A 20,748-nucleotide genomic window follows, 5' to 3' on the forward strand; every position below is an offset into this window, starting at 1 on the left:
TCCCAAGCAGGCTCTTTGCTGGCACAGAGCCTGATGCAGGGATTGAACTCACAAACTGCAAAATCATGACCCGAGCCGAGGTCAAGAGTCGGACGCTTAACCGACTGTGCCACCCAGGTGCCCCCGGGGGTCTGGCTGTTCCACCCCAGGGGTTTGGGGACAGACTGGGAAGCACGTGCAGGAGCTGTGTTGCCTCTGCTCTGGTGTCTGAACTGGGCTGCCTGGGAGGCCAGAATGAGGATGTGACAATCCGGGCTCTGTACTGGGTTGGGGGGGCGGTGGTGATGACGGATGTGCAGGAGTCAGAGGAGATGGGTCGTGGGAGCCAGCTGCAGCCAGCTGCTGGAAAACCCGCTGGAGACCTGGGCCTCCTCCCTCCTGGGACACACGCCCCCCTCCTGAACTTGTGCACTCTGACAGCCCTCTGCCAGGAGGCCCTGCCCTGTGTTTACAGAGCCACCCAGCCTCCAAAGTAACACCAATAGGCCCAGGCTGGGAGCCACAGGGCATGAGACCCGACCTGTGTGTACCTGCAGGGGTGGCACCAGGGCAGAGGGAGCGCAGGGAGTGTCAAGGACCTGGGAGGCACTGAGGGCAACTTGCTGGGGGAGGGGCAAGGGGGAGGCTGACAAGAGCCCCAGAGTGTACCAGTGAAGGTGGGGGGGGGGGGGGTACAGGGAGCTGAGACGGGTCAGGCTTGGCCGCCTGGCGGATACAGTGGAAAGAGGCTTAGGAATGGGACCCCGCTTCCAGCAGCTGAGACGAGTTTCCCCAGGGCCGCTGCCCAGACCACAGCCCCCCACCCGCAAGCAAGGGCTCAGGAAGGACAGAGGCGGCCAAGGGTCTGCGGAAGGCCTGTTTATTCCGAGGGCGCGCATGCGCTATGGCTTACAGGGCAAACAGCAATATCGGTCGGGTTCAGAGCAGGGAGGAAAGGGAGAGCGGGTGGCGTCTCCTGGGGGCAGGCAGGCTTTCCCCCAGCCTCAGGGCTGTGGCGCAGGGACAAGAGGCCTGTCCAGAGGCCACCCTCTTCAGGGACACGGGGCCTCTATCCTCAGGCCTCTGGGAGCCCAGGCCCTGTGCCCTAGACCAGTTCAGCGGGGACATGGGAGGCCTGGCTTAGTGACCCCCCCACAGCAGGGATGGGGGCAGAGGGGCAGCTCCTACAGCCACATCTGGCCTCCCAGCCTCACCTTGGAGCCCCCACACTCACAGCCCGGTCCCCCTCCATCTCTCTGTCCCTGAACGTGCCCGGGACTCCCAGTTCAGAGGACTGCTGTTGAGGAGTGGGGAGGACGTGGTTTGCAGAGAAAGGTTTGTTTTATTGCAATTACTTAGAGAGCGCGTCCTAAGGGGGTGGGGGCGGGGGCGGGGGCGGGACTCTGGTATTAAGTGGAAACATGTGTGGAGCTGGAGCTCTGTGTTTTTTTTTTTCTTTCTTTTTTGGAAGAAAAGCAAAAACAAAAATTCCTTTAAGTCAGCAGGCCCGGGCAGAGCAGCAAGGGCCGGGCCACGGTCGCCACTGCCTCTCCCTCTCCCTCTCTCACATCTGGCAGGCGGGGGCGGGGGGGGGGGGCGGGAGGCCCTCTCCCCTCTCCCCTCTCCCCTCTCCAGCACCCAGCAGGTAGGGGGGCAGGACGGGGCGCACTGGGGCGCACATTGGCTCCTGGATAGCGGTGGGCCCAGCACGGCTTCAAGGGGGTGAGGAGGCACCCCCTCCAGTCCACTGAGGCCTGGGGAACTCGGGGCTGGGCCCGTGCGGGAAAGAGGCCGGGTCGCCGGCAAACAGGCGGGCGGGGGGGGGGGGGGGGGGCTCAGAAGTTGCTGAAGATCTCGCGCTTCCGGTTCCAGTCCATCTGCGGTGCCCGCTTGTTGACCCGGGTGGCTCTCGCCTTCTCCTTGGCCTCGGCCGCCGTGGGGCTCAGGTGGAGGCCACTCTCCTGAAAGGGGTCTCGTTTCCAGGTGCTGCTGTCCTGGGGGCAAGCAGAGTGGGCAGGTGGCCACAGTGAGCCCTGGACCCGAGCCCTCAGTCAGGTTACCCTACCCAGGGAGCTCACACCAGAGGCCTGCCGACGGGGCCGGGGCAGCAGGCCCAAGAGGGCTTCCTGGAGGTGGTGACCCCACTGCCTAGGCCGACAGCTCCACAAACACCCACCCCCAAGGCCTCTGACCCCCCCAGCGTGTGATCGCGGCAGTGGAGACGGGCAGGCACTTGCTACCTCAGTGTCCTTGTCTAAGCCAGGCAGATCACTTCGGGACGAACACGCCGAGCCACCATTGAGCTGGGAAACCAAGGGCAAGGCGTGGCTTCAGGGACCCTGCCCAGGAGCCCGTGCACACACACGCGCGCACACGCGTGCCTACACGCACGTCAGAGCCGCACTCATGCTTCCGCTTGGCGGTAGGCACGGAGCCTCTACTGTGCTGCAGGCCCAGCCCGGGCAGGACGCTGGACAGCCAGCGGTGAGCGTGCAGGTGGCCCGGACCCGGCCGGCTCAGGACAGGAATCACCCCCAGGAGCATCACCTGGGGTGAAACCAGGGGCTGCTTCCCAAGGAGACACTGAGTGTGACTCCAGGTCGCCAGCCAGCAGTGGGCAGAGGGAACGGCACAGCCAGGCGCCCCACGGAGCCGGGGTGTGGCTGGCCCAGGACAGGCCCCACGGCGGACGTCAAAGCTACGAGGGGTTGGGCAAGAGTGAGCCCCACGATCGTACCGACACAAGCAGACCTCGAGCTGGGGCGGGGGGGGGGCGCTCTGTCCAGCCTGTGGGTCCCCACAGGCCCCCACTGGGGTCTCCTGTGCCCACCCTGTCCACTCCCAGCCTCTCACCTGGGCAGGGCTGGTCCCGTTGGTGACGGGTGATGGCAGTGGACCTGTGGGGACAGTGTGTCAGAGGCTGCCCAGCCCCCCACGCTCTACCACGTCCCCAGGCAGTGGCCCACCTTCCACATGCTCCTCGGTGGGTGTAACCCGTAGCCGCCTGAAGTGCTCGTCCGTCTCAGGGTCCACCACCAGCAGCCGGGCCTCGTCCTCTCGCGCCTTGATGCTGGAGACCACCTCCGCGTGGCGCAGCCCCTCCACATTCTGCCCGTTCACCTGCCGCCAGCAGCATGGGGTCAGCGCTGCCTGAGGTCAGGCCCCCAAAGGCCCCCTGAGCCACCTGGCCAGGTGTGGCATCAAATATTCATCAACGTTGTCACCAGCCGTGGCAGCAAGAGGAATCCCAGCTCAGGTTCCCAGCATGTTCCCTCCTCCAGCAAGGACCTCCCTGCCCAGACACACACGCAGGGGACACGGGCCAGAGACACACTCGGGGTGGGGGACGCGGGCCCAGACACACACTCAGAGGACAGGGGCATAGACACACACACACGTGTGTGTGTGTGTGTGTGTGTGTGTGTGTGTGTGTGTGTGTGAGACAGGTACCTCGATGAGTCGGTCCTGGGCGCGGAGGCCGGAGTGAGCGGCAGGCGAGCCCGGGTCCACGGAGCGGATATACTGTCCCGGCCGGGACTTGTCACTGTGCAGGTTGAACCCGTAGCCTTGGGGGCCCTTTCGCAGGTGGCAGAGCCGAGGGCGTAGCTCCCTGGGGGGTCCAGTGACATCCTGCAGGCACAAAAGACCAGGCTCCGCACTGCTCTCCCACCCCCCTTGAAGCCACCGACCCAGCCCCCAAGGCCTCTGGGCCCCAGTATGCAGCTGCAGGGGAGGTGGGCCAGAGGGATCCCCAACCCCACACCCAGCGGCCCCAGGTCTCAGGGACAAACAGCGCACCCGTGCCTGCCCCCGCCCCCTTAGGCTGCCTGTGACCGGGCTCCAGCCGCAGGTCCTAAGCAAAGCCTCGATTTCCAAACCCAACAACAACTTCAGGACCAGGGGCTTTGCAGGGGTGCTGACAGAGTCAGCTGAAGGGCAGCGCAGAGCACAGGTGAGGGTGGTAGAAGCCAGGTGAGACAGCTGCCACTCGTGACAGTGTCCTGGGGCCACTGTCCCTGGAGGCCCTGCCCGTGCAGCCCCTCCCCACCCCCTCCCCGAGTGCCGGGCTGACGTCGTCTGTTCTCCCAGCGGCCTCCATAGGCCAGTACGATGTGTTTGCTTTCACATTCCAGAGCAAGCTGCGGCCACCCCCACCCCCACGGGGCCCAGAGGCAGGGCACACGGGCTGCAGCCGAAGCCAAGTGAGAAGGCCAAGGGTGGGACCTGCCCTCCTACCCTCCCAGCCAGAACACAGAAGGCCACTAGTGCCCCCAGAGTCCCCCCACCCTGCCTCTGACAAACCCAGGGCCTCGCCTCACTTTACCTCTGGCATCCTGCAGCAGGGCTCCGGGTCAGGGGCCGTGCAGGCAGGGGCCGGGCCCCAGGACCCCCACCCAGCCACAGCCTGGGGCAGTGACCGCAGTGCCGAGTGGCTAGCGGCTGACGGTGCTCAATTAAACATGGCCGGTGGCCGGAGTGCGCGGGCGGGCAGGCAGCTCAGGTTTCCCGGGACGCCCAGGACGCCCGGGACTCGAGTGTGCCTGCAGGTGAGCGTGTGCAGGGTGGGGGTGCTCCCGGGGGCCCCTCCGTTACCCTCCACCTACCCTTGCCCTCAGGGAAGGTCTCCAGGCTTTGGGCACCTGCCTCTTGCAGCCCAGGCCACCCCCTGACCACTCCAGACCCCAGGCCCGTGAGCTTGTTCCAAGTCTCAAACCTGACCGTGAGTGCCCTAACCTGCTAGTCGGCCCGGCTGGAGGACCGAGTACAGCTTTTATCACAGGGCAGGTGCCCTGCCCAGGCTCCGGGGCCCCCCGCTTGTCCCAAACACCCTCTTCCTGCCCAGCCTGCACCCCTCCTCTGGGACCCCGGTCCCCAAAGCCTGCCCAGACATGCCCTCCGGATCCCCACTGCAGGCCACTACCTGGCCCCATGACCCCAGGAACTCAAACAGGGCTACAGTTCCTTGGTCCCAGGGCTTGGGCTGGGCAACACGGGCAGAACGTATGGGCGTGAGACCCCCAAGTTCTCCAGGACCCTGTCGCACAGACTCATCCGCTCTCCCAGACACACCTGGAAGTGCCCGTCCCTTGCGGGCTGTCAGAGCAGAGAGGCCCTGAGGCTGGCTGGTCCGGAGCAGGGCCAGGGCCGGGGTTACGCACATTTCGCAAGTGCACATGCAGAGGCACGCGGTCAGAGACGGGACATCTAAACACACACGGCTCACAAACACGCTACCCGGCGACACGTGCGTGCGAGGACAGCCCAGCCCCCTTGGCGCTACAGACTCTTCTCACGCCCTCCACAGCGACCTCCCTGGCAGGTCTCTCAAGGCCCCCAAACAGGAAGCAGGACTGCAGGAGCATCTGGGGCCACGACGCCAGGCTGAAGTCACATCCGGGTTTGGGACCATCCTGGCCATCTCCCTGCCTCAACCCGGCTCGGCCACAGCTCACCACACCAGCCAAGAGGCTTCTCCTGAGGTCTTGCCTAAATTCCCCTCTTGGATCCAGGGACCCACAAACCCGGCACCGGACCCTCCAGTTGAGAGGCTGGGACGCGGGGGACCAGGCAGCGGAGAGGCCCAAGGAGAGGCCCCGAGAAGAGAAGAGAAGCAGCGGGTCAGGAGGGGGCGCAGGCAGGCCCTAGCGCATTGCTCAAATTCCTCACTGCCTGTCCTGGCTCCAAGCACTTCCTGCCGCCTCCCAGCCAGGCCCTCGGGCTCCCACGGGCTCCCACGGGCCCCTGGCCGGGCAGCCCAGAGCTGGACAAGCCCTGGTCTCACAGCCCAGCCCGCGACCAGACAAAGAAGCTGGCATGGGGGTACACCCCCGGAGCTGAGCCGTGCCCCCTCCCCCCACATGGTGACTCACCAGCCCTGGCAGAGAAGGGCCCCCATTGTTGCTCTGGGTCCAGCCGGCTCGCACCAGGGGGCCCCAAGTGCCCTCTCCCGACCCTGGGGGACATGGGCTAAGCTGGTTGCCGGGGTCCTCTTGGTCCACGCTGCCCCCACCCAGCCCCCACCCAGCCTGACCTGCACAAGCCCCCAGGATGGGCTCTGCGGAGGGGCTCCTGGAGCTGGGGCTGCGGCTGTGGCATCCCGAGAGCGGGCCATGGGAGGCAGGACGGAGTGGCAGGCAACGAGCGTCCAGCTGGAGTGGCCTGAGCTCTCTGGCCAGCCCAGGCCACCACCCCATTTATCCACCTCCCACTGTGGGCCCCCGGCTCCCCAGGGAGGGGTGGGGACAGGGGCACTGAGTCACTTTGGGGAGCAGGGTGGTGGCTGGGTTCCCCCTCCCATGCTCGGGCCCCAGCTAGGCACCCCCTACTGGCTAGCTTTCAGTCTCAAGAAAGGAAGGAAGGAAGCTGCTGGAAGGCCCTGCCCTGCTCCCAGGACCCGAGGCTGGGGGAACAGGGAGGCAAGGGAGGGGACCCCGGCGCCAGAACGGAAGACAGAACAGAGCCCTCTGGTAGTTACTAGGTCCCATGCCGGGCCACCCCCTGAAGGACTCTCCCCCTTACTCACAGCCCCTAAGGGCCTCCAGAACGGGGGTGGGGGCCCGGGGTCTGTCACCGCCTCCACGGCCCTGGTGCTGCAAGCCGTCCCGTCTGTTTGGGGGGCTGTCCCCTATCGTCACGGTCGGGATCAGCTGCGCTGCAGCTGCAGGGCCACCCGAGCCTGGTCTGGCCGGGGCTGAGTCACCACCACCGACTAGGACCCCGCAGCACCCCAACGGGGGGGGCCGGCCGCATTAGTGGACGCCGCAGCCGGCATGGAGGAAAGGGAGCCATGACTCCCTAAGCAGACCGCATGAGTCCCACCCGGTCCCCCTGCCCCACTGCACAGGAGCCCTGTCGGAGCGTGGCCCCGTGTGTAAGCATCACCCTCCCAGGCACCCTGACAGCTAGTTAGTCCTGTGCAGGTCGGCCGGGGCCCGGCTCTTCCTTCTGACGCTCTGAGCTCAACTGATCGGACACCGGGTCTCTGGCCGGGAGGCTGTGGGGGTACACCCTGTCCCCTGGGCCTCCCCTGACCTTCTGGACTCCCTGTCCCCAGGCCAGCCCCCACCACAGAGCCCCTGCCACTCAGGCCCCACTTTGTTCCTCTAAAAATACACCCAGAGGAAGCCCCCTCCTAGGGCTTCCTGTAGCTCCCAGAGCCTGAAATAGCAGAGGGGGAAGGTCCCACCCAAGGACAAGGTGCCTCGACACCCCACCCTCCAGATAAGGCCCGAGGGCGGATCTTTCCACAGGAAGGCGAATTCAGCGTTTGTGTCTAACTCAATGGATAAACGTCTAGGGGGAAGGGCACTTCCTCCTGGAGGTAAGATGCCCGAAGGAGGCCCTACTCCAACTTTAGGCCCTGCAAGGCCAGGGGCCCGGGCCAGCCAGCGCCCCCTCCCAGGACCTCCTTGAAAGCACATACCTGACCCTGATGCCCCCTACTCGGGCCATGACCACCCCTGAGAGTTCATGCGCAGACCTGTGCGCATGCTGGCTTCCCACCTGAAAAGCCATCTGCCCCCCAGGACAGACACCGTAGCGTCCGGTCACCAGCACCACCAGCTCACACAGGAGGCATGCGCACCCAGAAACCCTGCACACACAGAAACTTCAGATCTCACGCCACCTAGGGCAGCTGGTTCTCAAAGTGGGATCTGGGGAAACCCCTGGGATTGGATCCCTTGAAGACATTTCCCTTGGGGCACCTGGATGGCTCAGTCAGCTCAGCATCCGACTCTTGATTTTGGCTCGGGTCATGAGCCCAGGGTCGTGGGATCGAGCCCCGCATTGGGCTCCGTGCTCAGATTCTCACTCTCTCTCCCTCTGCTCTTCTCCCCACCTCCTCTCAAATTCAAACAGACAAACATAAAAAGGGGTGCCTGGGCGGCTCAGTCCATTAAGCGTCGGACTCTTGGTCTTGGCTCGGGTCATGGTCTCACTGTGCTGACAGCACAGAGCCTGCTCGGGATTCTCTCTCTCCTTCTCTTTCTGTGCTCCTGCCCTGCACACACATGTGTTCTCTCTCTCTCTAATTAAAAGAGAGAGAGAGAGAGAGAGAGAGAGAGAGAAAGAGAGTTTTCTTTAAAGAAAAGGCAAAGGGGGCATGAGGGACAACAACCTTGGGGCTTCAAGAGGGCAGAGTAAGCACGATGAGGCTCTTCCTCTCGGCCTCCCCCAGGGGGCCACCCCCAAGTTCTGCCACCCGGAAGGAGGTCCACACACACGTTAATTCCAGCTCTTCCCTGGAGTGGAGGCAGGAAAGGAGAAGCACCCCAACCGCTGTAGACCCCAAGCTGAAGACTCAGCTTAGAGTATCCTCAGCTGTCCCCAACCATGCACCGCCCATGGGGAAGGACCAGCCCCTCCCTCCCAGGGCCTTCCCAGCACAAGCAGGCTCCTCAGACAGACAGACACCTGAGGCCAGCACAGAGCTAGGGACGCCCCCTCCTGGGGGACCTCTCCTCCCAGGCCCCCGGGCCCCTCGGCCAGGCTCCACAGAGTGACCTTTCCTAGGTCAGGTAGCTCTGATGGGCATCCTGGGGAAGAGGGTTGGCGATGGGGGGCCAGGGAACAGGGCCAGGCTGCCCTGACCTCACCTGGCTTAGAACACAGGCTGAGGGCAGAAAGAGTGGCCCCACGTAGCCGAGAGGGTAGTCGCCAAGGCCCCGGAGAGGGAGAAGAAGGGATGGAGACAGAGACTTCTGGAGGTGAGCGGAGGGGGAGACCGCCTGCCGTTAAGAGGCGGAGACGGCGGAACCTGCCATACCTTCTGGCCAGCCTCGGAGCCGAGGCTGCCGGCACGTGCCCAGTCCGGCTTTGGCTCCCAGGGGTCGTGGATGGGCGGAAGCCCTCGGTGGGCCATCTCCTCAGTGCAGGTCAGCTGCCGCCTGCGGAGCTCCTCGTCCGTCTCCTTGTCCACCACCAGCAGCCGCGTCTGCGTTTCCACAGCCTTGATCCTCTGCACCACCTGGGGCGGGCAGGTTGGCGGGGAGCAGGTCAGCGGTCAGCACTCTGGGCAGCACATGGACGGTGGCACCACCCAGGGCTGGCCCAGGATCACGGGCAGGCGGCTGGCCTGCCAGCGGTGGGCGGCTGGACCGAGAGGCCCGCCGGCTCCGCCCTCCACCCCCGGGGGCTCAGGCAGCTCCCTCCCTCTTTACCCAGGACGCCCGACACAGGCTGCAAGGACTACAGGATCACTGCAGGGACTCGCCTCAGCCCAGGGTCCTGTCCGAGAAGGGCCGGGAAGCTGGATGAGGCAGCTGGTCTGGAAGGTGGTGCGTGGCTGAGCTTCAGGGTTTCAGTGTGTGCGCGCGTGTGCACGTTGCATGCGTGCATGTGTGTGTGCACGTGTGTGCAGGCATGCATCCATCTGCCTCAGGGTTTGCCTCTCAGTCTGAGTTTGAGGGAGCAAGGGGTCTCCCTAGGTGCCAGTCTTGGGGGGGGGTCTCTGCCCACTGCTGCTCTTTTCAGTAGTGGACCACGGACGTCTAAACTGCGGCCTTGGGGTGCCTGGGTAGCTCAGTCGGTGAAGCATCCGACTCTCGGTTTCGGCTGGAGTCATGATCTCACGGTTTGTGTGAGTTTGAGCCCCTCAACGGGCTCATGCCAACAGCGCAGATCCTGCTTGGGATTCTCTCTCCCTCTCTGCCCCTCCCCCACTCGTGCTCGCTGGCTCCCTCTGTCTCAAAATAAATAAACTTAAAAATAATAAGTGAGTAAACCCCTGCCTCTGAGCCTTCATTTGCCTCGGAACCATGGCCACGGACCTTTTCCTGCTGGACCTGCAGAGAGGGGAAGGCCTGGATTCCTGTGGCAAGGCCCTCGCTCGGGTACCCACACGCAACCCGGTAAACAGGGTTCAGACCCAGCAGGCGGAGGCCACCTGTGGGACAACTGTGACGCTATGGCCACCTGTGCGTCTATGTGGGTGCCCGCAAAGCGTCTACATCATGTGGGTGACCATGGGGCATGCGTGCCAGGGTGTGCCCTGCAGGGAGACAGAGCAGTGACCACTGGGCATTGGGGTGGGAAGGACAAAACCCCCACCCCCACCCCAAGTCTTGGGGGAGGGCAGAGAGGGTCCCGTCAGCTGCTCAGAAGTCATCAACAGATAGGAGGGTGTGAACCAGGCCCATCTTCCCCCCGGCCCCCCTCTGATCCTGCTCTCTCAGTGAGAGCGACAGGAGGACCCCAGCACCCTGGCACTTCCTGCCTGTGGGACCCACACAAGACACACAATGTCCTCAAGCATCAGTGTCCTCATCTGTAGAATGGGAACTGTAACTGCCTCTCTTCCCTCCTGGGACAGCATGGTCCTGCGTGTAAACTTAGAGATGGACCCCCAGAGGCCTGAGAGAAGCAGGTGCCCTTGGGGCAAGGGCGGCAGGGACTGTAAAACTGAGGCCAGATACCAGCTCTGCCAGCCCCTCCCTTGTTCCGTCCAGCCAAGACCTCTGGCCCACACCCCCACCCTCCTTCAGCAAACTGCTTTATCCAGCTGACACTCTGGGTTAAAGACAGAACGGAGGCAGACGGATGGACAGACAAGGGCCCCAGGGGTAGACACAGCAGTTCAGCTGCCGGTCCAGCCAAGAAGCCATTTACTAATCTCTAGGCCCCAGGGCTAGCCACGCAGACAGGTCACAGACTCACAGGTGCTGGGGAGGACACAGAGAACCCTGAGCAGAAGGGGTGGAGGGAGGCTGGACTCAAGCCAGGTGACTCCCTGGCAAGGGGGGGGTAGATCGTCCCCAGGACGCAGAACTTGCAGAGGAGAGACCCTGCCTTCCCTCTGGCCCTCGTCTCTAGCTGCAGGAGGCAGAGGGCCGGGGCAGTGGCCCCCGCAGGGCTGGGCAGCCTCCAACGAGACACCATCAGCCAGGACACACACGATAACTACACATATCCAGGCAGGTGGACACACACACACACACACACACACACACCCAGGCCTATATGTTCACACATACACTGTCCAGCACACAGAGCCCAGCTCACACACACACATCCCGGCATGCAGATCTGTCCACACATATACACCTAGGGGTACAGACCCGTATATTCACACACACAGTCCACACGTGCGCACGTGCACACACACACACACACACACACACACACTCGCTGATACAAGCACATACAGGTGTGCCCTTATTGTGACACCCTTCTGTACACCCAGGCAGATGTGCACACACATGGGTGACCCCCAGAGGGACCTGTACACACACATACCCAGCTGTGTACACACGCACGTGTTGACACTCACAGAAAAACACTCAGGGCCCCCAGTTGCACGGAGACGCCCCCCAAGGTGACGGACGCCTCCATTCATTGCACACTGAGGCCCTAACAAGACTTAAGTGTCAGGGCCGAGGGCGAGGAGCCGCAGTGCAGGCCCCTCCCTGCCAGGACGCCCCCTCCGCGGTGCAGGACCGAGCTGCCTGAGGGGCAGAGGCGAGGAAGGAGGCCGGCGGCCTCCGTGGCCACTTCCCCCACCTCCTAGCCGGAGTCCACGCAGGGCCTCGTGCGACCCCCTCGGGCCCCCGGGCAGGGCGCCGAGGCCTGGGGGCAGGCAATGCCGAGAGCGGCGGTCGTTGACGCCCCCCCCTTTCCCCCCGCCAGCTCGGGGAGGGGGCCCAGCGGGGCAGCGGGCCGGGGGCGGGGCGCGGGCACCCACCTGGTGATGCGTCTCGCCCTCCACGTTGACGCCGTTGACCTCGACCAGCCTGTCTCCGGCGCGCAGCGCGGCCGCCTCGGCCGGGGAGCCGGGCTCCACGCGCCGGATGAACTGCCCGCGGCGGCCCTTCTCGCCGTGCAGGTGGAAGCCGTAGCCGTGCTCGCCGCGGACCAGGCGGCACAGGCGCGGCCGCAGCGGCTCCGGTGAGGCCATGACGCCGGCTGCCCACCGGCCGGCCGCGGGCCGGCCACGGCGCTGACGCCTGCCGCGGGCAGGCAGGGGCGCGGGGGGCGGCGCGGAGGCGGCAGCGACGGCGCTGGGGACCCGGCGGCGCCCTCGGCTGCTCTCGCTCGGCTCTCGTCGACTCGGACTCGGGCTCCGGCTCCGGCTGCGGCGCCGCCCCCGCGCCCGCCCCTTCCCCGCCTCCTCCGTTCGGCCGCCCCCGCCCCGGCCACGGCCCTGCCTCGGCACCCCGCCAATCCCGGCGGAGGCTGCGGGGCCTAGGGACGCCCCCCTCGGTCTTGCCCCGACTCTGGGCAGCCTCCCTGGCGCCAGCGCCTTTGCCTCCTGTTCCAGGGGCATTTATTGAGCACCTACTGTATGCGTGGCACCAAGGCGGGCTGTGGAGGTGGGGGGAGGAGTGGAGAAAGGGTCTTCAGGGTGAGGAACCGCACACAGCGGCCAGAGGGTAAGAACAAGAGCCACAACTCTGCCCACCATCCTCAGGAAGTTTCCCCCGCCACACACACACACACACACACACACACACACACACACACACACCCCGGTGTCCCTGTGTCAGGATCCCTCCTGCACCCAGAGCTGCCCTGGCCCAACAGAGTCCCAGGATGGTCCAGAAGACAGAAAGAGGAGTTTGAAAGTGACAAGGCAGCAGCCCTTCCCTATATTCTGGAGGCTAGTGACTGGGCAGCACCCTGGCCCTCCCAAGGAGACTGTGTGGACCTGTGCTGGGCACGTCCATTAAACATTACCCCCCACACTCCTCTCTTAGCCTGGGCCTCTCACTTGTGCCCCTGGTCATCCCAGGCAGAGATTAAATGTACTGAGGCCTTTGGCCTCTGACCTCTGGCTGGTGACCAGTGCTCACAGAAGCTGTTCCCAGGAGCTGGCCCCTGTGATCTCTGCCCCAGCCCTCCCCTCCCTCTGTCCTTCTCCCCTAGCATCTAGCCGTCCCCAGCAGGAGTACCCCTTCCCCCAACCAGACAAAAATGACAACAGAAAACCATTTATGCTTTGTTGTGGCTCTGAGTACACTTTATCTGGAACAACCCCCGGGTGCAGATCAGGGAACCAAGTTCTAAAGAGGAATGAGACCCAGGCGAGGTTCCCTGGCTCCTCTTAGGGCAGAGCTGTGAGATGCCAAGTCCACACTTTACCACCGAGCGCTTCCCCAGCCTCGGATACAGGAAGACAGCTGAGCTGCAGGCTCCCCCTCAGCCTGCCCCTGCCCCTTCCCAGCCTGCCCAGCCCCCTGCACATACCTGGTTCCCCGGGCTGAGGCTTAACCAGCCCGGGCAGTTCCCCATGGGGACAGAGGCAGGCTCAGCTTGGGCCTAGTGCTTGCCGCTCCTTCTCCCCTCTCCAGTGCCCTCAGCCTGGGCTCCCAGCCTCCGCCCAAGCACAGAGCCCTCCTCTGGGCAGCCTCCTGGGCTGCAGCCCCTTGGGTGTCCACACCCCAGCTGCTGCCCCTAAAAGCCACTTAGGCCAAAGCCGCATGGCTGCTTCCCCACCCCCACCTCTAAGTTCCTGGCTGATGCCGCCATAGGCGTCTGTCTGCTTTTCTGTCCAGAGGCTGCCTGTCTGGCCTGTGACTGGCCTCTCCGGACCCAACCTGGTGCTGCTGCTCTCGGTGGCTGTGAGGATGGGTGTGGCAGTGCTGTCTACTATATACTATTCTTGATGGGGCTTAGGGGTCACCCCATAGCAACCAGCACCAGCCAGGACCTGGCAGGCTGTAGCTTGGGGCCACACCAGCATCTAGGGAGGTGGCTGGATGGGAGCCCCCCAGGCTGGGGGCAGAGAAGGTAGGAACCCCTGGTCCTCCGGGTTGGGAAGCTTGGACATCTCCTCCCCCCCACCCCACCCCACCCACACACATAGGACAGACACTCCCGGGATCCGCCACTGGCCCTCACTGCCTCCCGCAGCCCAGGACTCAGCCAGTGAGTGACGATGGATGGGAACAGACCACCACTGGAGGGAGGCGGAATCAGGGGTGGGTGGTCATAGTCAGGGGCCAGGAACACTGCTTCACAGCATAACAAAAGGCAACAAAGTAGAGTTAATAAGGGAGGTAGGTAACACCCCAGAATAAAGGAGAGCTGCAGGTTAAGTTCCAAAGGGGGAGCAGGAATGGGGAAGAGGAGCAGGGGAAGAATGGGGGCCCGACAACAGAGGCAGGGAAGACAACCCAGCTGCTCTCCTGGGCAAACTCTCCCATGCCCTTCCTCCAGCCTCTGGCTGAGAGAGACAAGCGAGACAGAGAAACAAACCGAGGGAACAGCATGGACAAAGGCTCAGAAGAGCAGACAGAAAGGTGTGCAGGGGCTGTAAGCTGTTTGGGGTCTCCCGCGAAATGGGCCAGAGAAAGTGATCATCTAGGCTGGCAGCAGGGGGAGGTCAGGTGGGAGGTGATCCCCACGCCCCGAAGCCCTCATCCCGCTCCTGCCACCTTGCCACACAGGCCTTGTGACAGGCGGCGACGGAGACCTTTCCCGGGGATTCCCTCTGCAGAGGGTCCACCTGGGGTGTGGGTTGGCCTGGGGCTCCACTGGTGGGGAGGGGGCTTTCCTCCGAGCTCTGGCTACCTCCCAGGGGCAACGCCCCCAGCGATGGGCGGAGCCTGGGCCTGGGCGGGGACTCTGGGCTGTGGCAGTGGGCTGAGGCCTGGTCCCGAGCCAGAGGAAGGGTCGGGGCCCGTCTGTGGGGTGGAGCCATTAGTCTGAGGCCCCGGTAATGGCCCAGAGTTTCCCGGGCCGGCGCTGCCTCCCTAATGGGCATTAATGGCCCCACGGGATGACAGGACCTCGCTTATGGCCTCCTCCCTCGGACTACGCCAGGCTTCTCTTCAGAGCTCGAAACTGGAGCAGGCGGGGGACCAGCGCGACGGAAACTGTGATGAGAACGAGAGACCCGGAGACGAGAAGGGGAGAGAAGGGGAGAACCGCGACGACCACCGAGGGAGGCAGCGCAGGAGCCCGCCCACCCGCTCTGGGCCCGCCCACGCCCCTGCTCCCAGGGAGACTGCAGCCCGAGAGAGCAGCCGCGCAGCGCCACCTGCTGGCTGTCGCTGGGATTGCTTCATCCGAGGGGCTGGCCCAGGCCCCGCCCCTCTGGCTCCGACTCGGTTCGGCCTCCCGGGCTGGGTGGAGATTAGAGCGGGAGCGACGCACTAGGGCTCCTCGTACTGCTGGGGCACGGGGGTGCACGTAGGTGCTGGGCAGGGAAGCTGGGCCTCTGCCAAGTCCCTAATCGGGGAGTTTCACCTCGGACCTGGCACCAAGCTCTCTGGACTGGGGTACCTCCAGGCCTCGTGAAATCTAGCGTCTCACCAAGTGTTCCGGCACTTGTGACCAAACATTTACAGGCCACTTGGCACCAGGCGCTGGTGAGCACTGGGGAAACATCGCTTAGATCCAAGGGCAAGCCCAGGACTGGCACAGCCCTTGAGGAGGGCATTTAAACATGGCCTGAGGCCCCGGAGTCCTTCTTCAGGGTGGACCGTGGGGCTGTTCTGGAATCTGCCCAGAGTTCCTGCTCTCTGTGTGAGGGAGGGGAGGGAGCAATGAGACCGCGGGACAGGGCAGCCCTAGACTTTGTGCACGTGGCACATGGATTTCGTGCCGTCAGTGGTGGAGAGCCCTTGAGGTGTTGTGCACAGGACACGCGTGTTGTGAAAGACCAAGTTTGGCAGGAGTGGACTTGGAGTGCAGAGAGTGTGTTGACCTGAGGAGTCAGGTGGCCGCCCCTCCCCTCAGTGCAGATCCTGGAATCAGAGTCAGTAAATTTAGGGGTTGGTCGGGGCGCCCGGGTGGCTCAGTCGGTTAAGCGTCTGACTTCGGCTCACGTCATGATCTCGTCTCGTGACTTCCAGCCCCGCGTTGGCCTCTGTGTTGGCAGCACACAGCCTGGAGCCTGCTTCGGATTCTGTGTCTCCCTCTCTCTCTGCCCCTCCCCTGCTCACTGTCTCTCTCTCTCCCTCAAAAATAAAAAACACTAAAAAATAAATAATAAATAAATAAATCCAGGGGTTGGTAAGAATTGGGAGGGTGGAGTAAAAAAGAGCGCCCACGTTAGGGGACCACGTGGGGAGAAGGATGCATCCAGGAGATGAGGAGTTGCCAGTAAGGAGAGACGGGGGCTTCCAGAGGCCAAGGGGAATGTGGGGGCCAGTTCTAGGTGGGCCTGTCGAAGTTAGCTGGCCCAACAGGCATGGGACCACCCCTCCTCCAGTCCTTGCTGGGTGCCCCAAGGGAAGACCTTGCCAAATGGCCAAGGGAGGGCTCCGGGAGGCAGACAGTATCAGGGCACAGCAGACGGGCACTTCGAGGTCTGGTCCAGAACAGTTGTGGGAGTCAGAGCCCATACTGAGGAGGGTTAATGAGGGAGCAGAAGGGTGGAGGGGCCCGGGCACCTGTGAGCGGGATCTATAAGGGGGCCCAGGTGGAGGGAGGTCCTTATTCAAGATGGCAGAGCACATTTACATGGGGCTTGGAGCCAATAACTGGAAATGTGGAGAGGATCAGAGGGGGAAGAGTCTCTGGGGAGGCAAGGGGCCTTTCCTCCCTAGGAGGAGAGCGTGGCCTGAGGAAGGGGTACAAAGGAGATCGTGGCTGAAATGAAGCCGGGAGATGGGAGAAAGGCTGGGTGGGCTGCCAGGGCTCCCGAACCTGGCCAGGGGCCACAGTGAGGGGGGGCACTTGCAGGGCTCCTGGGAGGCTGAGGTGGGGGCTCTCGCTCTCAGCTGGTAGGGTATGAGTGCCTACTCTCCTTTCTGGTGGATGGCAGCAGGACCCAGGGGCTGACTCGTGCCTACCTCCCATGAGACCTCTCCCCTCCTGTGGGACCCTGGGACCTGGTCTGATGACCCCACCCCCAAATAGGAGGGGCAGTACTGGCAGAGAAGGGAAAAGGGGACCTAGGCCCCAGCAATGTCTCTGCCTCTGTCCCCCCTTCTGTTCCCCAAGCACTTACAGTTGGAGATGGTTAGGAGCGGGCATCCCTTGGCCAGAGAGAAGGCTCCTGATATTTGCCAGGGCGTGGGTGCAGCTGTTTGTGCCCTAGAGCTAGATGCCAAGTACACATCACAGAGGAAAGGGGTCACACATGGGGACACATGAACCAGGCAAATTTATTGACCAGTCGCTGTGAGCCCTAGAGAACTAATCTAGTCTGCCTGGGTCAGGAGAAAGGGCATTGCCAGCAGGGGCTGCGCTCAGGATAGCCCTGGAGAGGTGGGGTCCGGCGAACGCGGTTCTCTGGGCAGACCGTGGCTGAACAGGAGACTCTCCAAAGGCTCTAGAAAGAAGAGCAGGACCTCAAGGACAGGGCTGTGCGCCCTCCACTACTCCCCCCCCAAAAACGTCCCCAAGGCTGGAAAGGGTAGGACACTCCAGGGAAGCCTTTCTCCCTAAGGAGTGGGAGACAGGATAGTCGTGGGGTGCCTCGTGGGCACGTGAGTGGGCGCACCGGGCTCAGATCTCCCCAGACGTCCTCGCCCCCTTCTCCCCACGTACCTGGCCTGCTCCGCGGAAGAGCCCTGGCTCCAGTTCGGACGCGCGCTCGGGGTGGCGCCAGCTCCAAGGCGCACTGACCCGGAGCCCTGCGCGCGAGTGCCTTCCGGTCTCCAACAGTTCCCGAACCCCAGAGGGCAGCAGAAGAGCACCTCGGGGGACGGGCGCCGGACGGAGGGTGTCTCTGGCAGATGGCTCCTGCGGGGACGAGCCCAGGCCCTGGGTGTCCGAGGCAACGGGTCCGGCAGCGAGGCGCAGCGCGCGGCGATGCATGTAGGGCGAGCGGCGCAGCCCCATGAGCAAGCCCGCGGCGCGGCCCACCGTGTGGTAGCGGGGACTCGCCACGTGCTTGTACCAGGCGTCAGCGGGCAGCGACAGCAGCAGCAGCAACAATGCGAGCACCGGCCGGCCCGCAGGGCCCCGCACCCCCGTGCCCCGCGCCAGGATGCTCACGGGCACGGCCGCCCGGCGGGGCAGGCCAGGAACTAACGCAACCGGGTCTCGGCGCCCTGCGGGGACTGCGGCGGCGTCGGGGAGCCGGAGCGCCGGGGATCCGACTATAACCGCTCGCGGGCCCCGCCCCTGCTCGTCCCGGCGGTACCCGCTGGGCTCCCAAAGGAGGGAGAAGAGAGGCCCGGGCTGCCGTGGCAAGGACGTGGGTGGGTTATCAGAGCACCTTCTCTGAGTGGCGGTGGGCCTTCAGCCAGAGCTCATCTTGACGATCCGCTGGGAGCGCCCTTGGCGTCCCCTCCCCCAGGGGGCTGCTCTGCTTCCCCCTCCCCCCAAGGAGAATGCGTGCCCCTTAACCACAGCTCTTGCAGGTTGTACCCTGAAGAGGAAAGACGCAGGCTGGAAGAGCCCTCTGCATCATTCAAGGACCCTCTGTGGATCTACTTCCCGGAGGGCTCTCTTGCCCTCACCTACGTAGCTCTTCAGTCTGTCCCCTACCCCTTCCTCTCCTTTCCCACCCTCGCTTCTGCCCACCAACCCATTTCCCAGCTGCAGCTGGATGCTTGCAACCACGAGGTTGGCCACATGGGGCCCTCCCTGAGGTGGTTAGTGGTTCCCTAGGGCTTCCAGAATCAAGAGGAAGCCCCTCCCATCCGGCAGCCCTGGCTTGGGCAGGATGAGGCCCTGTGGCCCTCTAGCCTGCTTTCTGGTCCCGATTCCCCCCACCCAAGACCATTTTCTCTGGCCAGTCTCCATCATCTTTCTGCTGTGCCCAGCGACCAGTGATTCTGCCCACCTCTGCACTTCTGTGCCCGGAACATCCTTCCTTTCCTTGCCACCACTCAGGATCCCGTCTACATGGCCCTGGTGTGAATAGTCCCCGAGTATTCCTTCCTGGCTATAGGGGTTTAACAACCCCTTCCAGAGGGCAGAGCCCGACCCGTTCTTGCCAGAGCCCCAGCCCAGGAAGGATGCAGCCCTCAAAACAATCCGACTTCACCGCACCCCCAGCAACCACAACATTCATCCAACACCTTCTAGATTCCAGACACCAAGGATCCTGAAATGTCTTATTTTTATCTCCTAACAATGCCATGAAAGTAGGATGATTATTTCTTTTAAGTTTGGTTATGTGAGCTATGCACCTAGAGTAAAGCCCAAGGCGGGACTTGAACTCAAGACCCTGAGATCACCTGAGCTGGGATCAGGAGACAGATGCTTAACCGAGTCACCTAGGCGCCCCAAGGTTTTACTTTTTTAAGTACTCTTTACACCCAATGTGGGGCTCGAACACACAACACTGAGATCAAGAGTCACGTGCTCCAGTGACTTGAGCCAGCCAGGCGCACTGAGGAGGGTCAATTATTGACCCCATTTGCCAGTGAGGAAGGTTAAGACACCAGGAAAGTGGACTTGTTTGGATCACACCTGCTGGGTAACGGTGGGGCGAGTGGGCTCCAACCTAGATCCCCAGGTTGGGGGTCTGAGCTGAAGTTCTTGACGGAAACTGTCCCTCACCCTCTGCCTGTCTCTTTAGCAAAAGGGAAGGGGTGATTCTGGGAGTTGGAGGGAACAGAGCCTGGGCCAGTCCTTCCTCCCAGGTCTCCGTGTCAAGGGACCATCGTGGGGCTGTGGGGGCAGAGGATGGCACCTGCCGAAGGGAGGAGGGGCCCGACACGGTTCTGGCAAGCTCTGGGGGGCAGGCAGAAGCAGCAGCAACCCTCCCCACAGGGCCCTGCAGAACGGGGGGGGGGGGGGGATGTGTGCCGTGCTTGGTGGTGGGGGGTGTGGGGGAAGGGTGTGTGTCCCAGTCTCTCCTGTCTGCTTCATTTGCAAACTGGGAATGATAATGGCCCCTCATCAGCTCGCTGTGAGCATGAACTCAGGCGTGGGTGTTGGGGCCATGCCTAGCGCACAGCAGCTGCTAAAAAAATGGTTGTGCAGGGGAGCCTGGGTGGCTCAGTCAGCTAAGTATCTGACTTCGGCTCAGGTCACGGTCTCGGGGTTCATGAGTTTGGGCCCCACATCGGGCTTTGTGCTGACAGCTCGGAGCCTGGGTCCTGCTTCCGATTCTATGTCTCCCCTTCTCTCCCCCTCCCCTGCTCACGTTCTGTCTCTATCAAAAATAAATAAAAACATTTAAAAATTTAAGGGGCGCCTGGGTGGCTCAGTCAGTTGAGTGACTACAATTCAGGCCATGATCTCACGGTTCATGAGTTCAAGCCCCGCGTCGGGCTCTGTGTGACAGCTCGGAGCCTGGAGCCTGCTTCGGATTCTGTGTCTCCCTCTCTGTACCCCTCCCCGACTTGTGCTCTGTCTCTTTCTCTCTCTCACGGAGGGGTGACGGGGCAGGCGCTGCTGGGGTGGCGGGCGCAGAGGGAGCCGTGGGCGCACCTGGAGGACCACGGGACCAGGGAGCCTCATGGAAAGCAGCCTCCCCCAGGGGCACCATAAGGGGCCTGGAGAGCCGCCTGGAGGGTGCGGTGGGCGGGCACCGCGGCACGAAGCGGGCTGCCAGGGTCCTCTGACGCTGCACATCCTCCCTTTTAAGGGTACTTGGGGGCTCCTGGAGCCCCCAGGGATCGAAGGGAGGCGTCAGCATAGGATCACTTGTGGCTAGGCGGCAATGCAGTCTCCATGGCGGTTAGAACACTGAAGTCCAGCTACAAGTACCAGCACAGACAAATCCCCAAAGCACGACGGCTAAAGAAAGTACACTGCACGATGATGTTCGGTATCTGAAGTTAAAACCCGAGCCGCTTATCCTGCTTTTTTATAGCTGTGAAGCCGAGAAGGAAAATGTCATGGTGGGAACAAGGGACGAAGGCCAGGCAGAGAGGAAGCGGGGCTCCTATCAGGTGCAGGTGTGCAGAAGGCCTGGGGGGA

General features: G+C 63.3%; 2 protein-coding genes across 3 annotated transcripts; both read right to left on the bottom strand.

The window, feature by feature from the left end:
* Nucleotides 1–1,192: 1,192 nt before the first annotated feature.
* Nucleotides 1,193–11,872, bottom strand: NHERF2 (NHERF family PDZ scaffold protein 2). 2 transcript variants are annotated; one of them, XM_047097955.1, is made up of 7 exons: nt 11,660–11,872; nt 8,747–8,947; nt 3,430–3,609; nt 2,946–3,099; nt 2,833–2,876; nt 2,220–2,282; nt 1,193–1,973 (listed from the first exon to the last, which is right to left on the bottom strand). In XM_047097955.1, exons 1-7 carry the CDS (start codon nt 11,870–11,872, stop codon nt 1,815–1,817), a joined length of 1,014 nt encoding a protein of 337 aa, XP_046953911.1. In that variant the 3' UTR covers nt 1,193–1,814. The 2 variants fall into 2 exon arrangements, with proteins under 2 accessions (XP_046953911.1, XP_046953912.1); XM_047097956.1 differs by lacking the exons at nt 8,747–8,947; nt 11,660–11,872 and adding an exon at nt 6,011–6,171.
* Nucleotides 11,873–17,014: 5,142 nt separating this feature from the next.
* On the bottom strand, nt 17,015–20,501 carry NPW (neuropeptide W). Its single transcript, XM_047097848.1, has 4 exons — nt 20,473–20,501; nt 20,197–20,256; nt 17,416–18,109; nt 17,015–17,197 (listed from the first exon to the last, which is right to left on the bottom strand). The coding sequence occupies exons 1-4, from the start codon at nt 20,499–20,501 to the stop codon at nt 17,081–17,083; spliced, it is 900 nt and encodes a 299-aa protein (XP_046953804.1). The 3' UTR covers nt 17,015–17,080.
* Nucleotides 20,502–20,748: the final 247 nt, after the last annotated feature.

This window comes from Lynx rufus, unplaced genomic scaffold, assembly GCF_022079265.1.
Source record: "Lynx rufus isolate CCGP_SWC_20201006 ecotype Redwood Valley unplaced genomic scaffold, mLynRuf1.p SCAF_43, whole genome shotgun sequence".
NCBI classification, from domain to species: domain Eukaryota; kingdom Metazoa; phylum Chordata; class Mammalia; order Carnivora; family Felidae; genus Lynx; species Lynx rufus.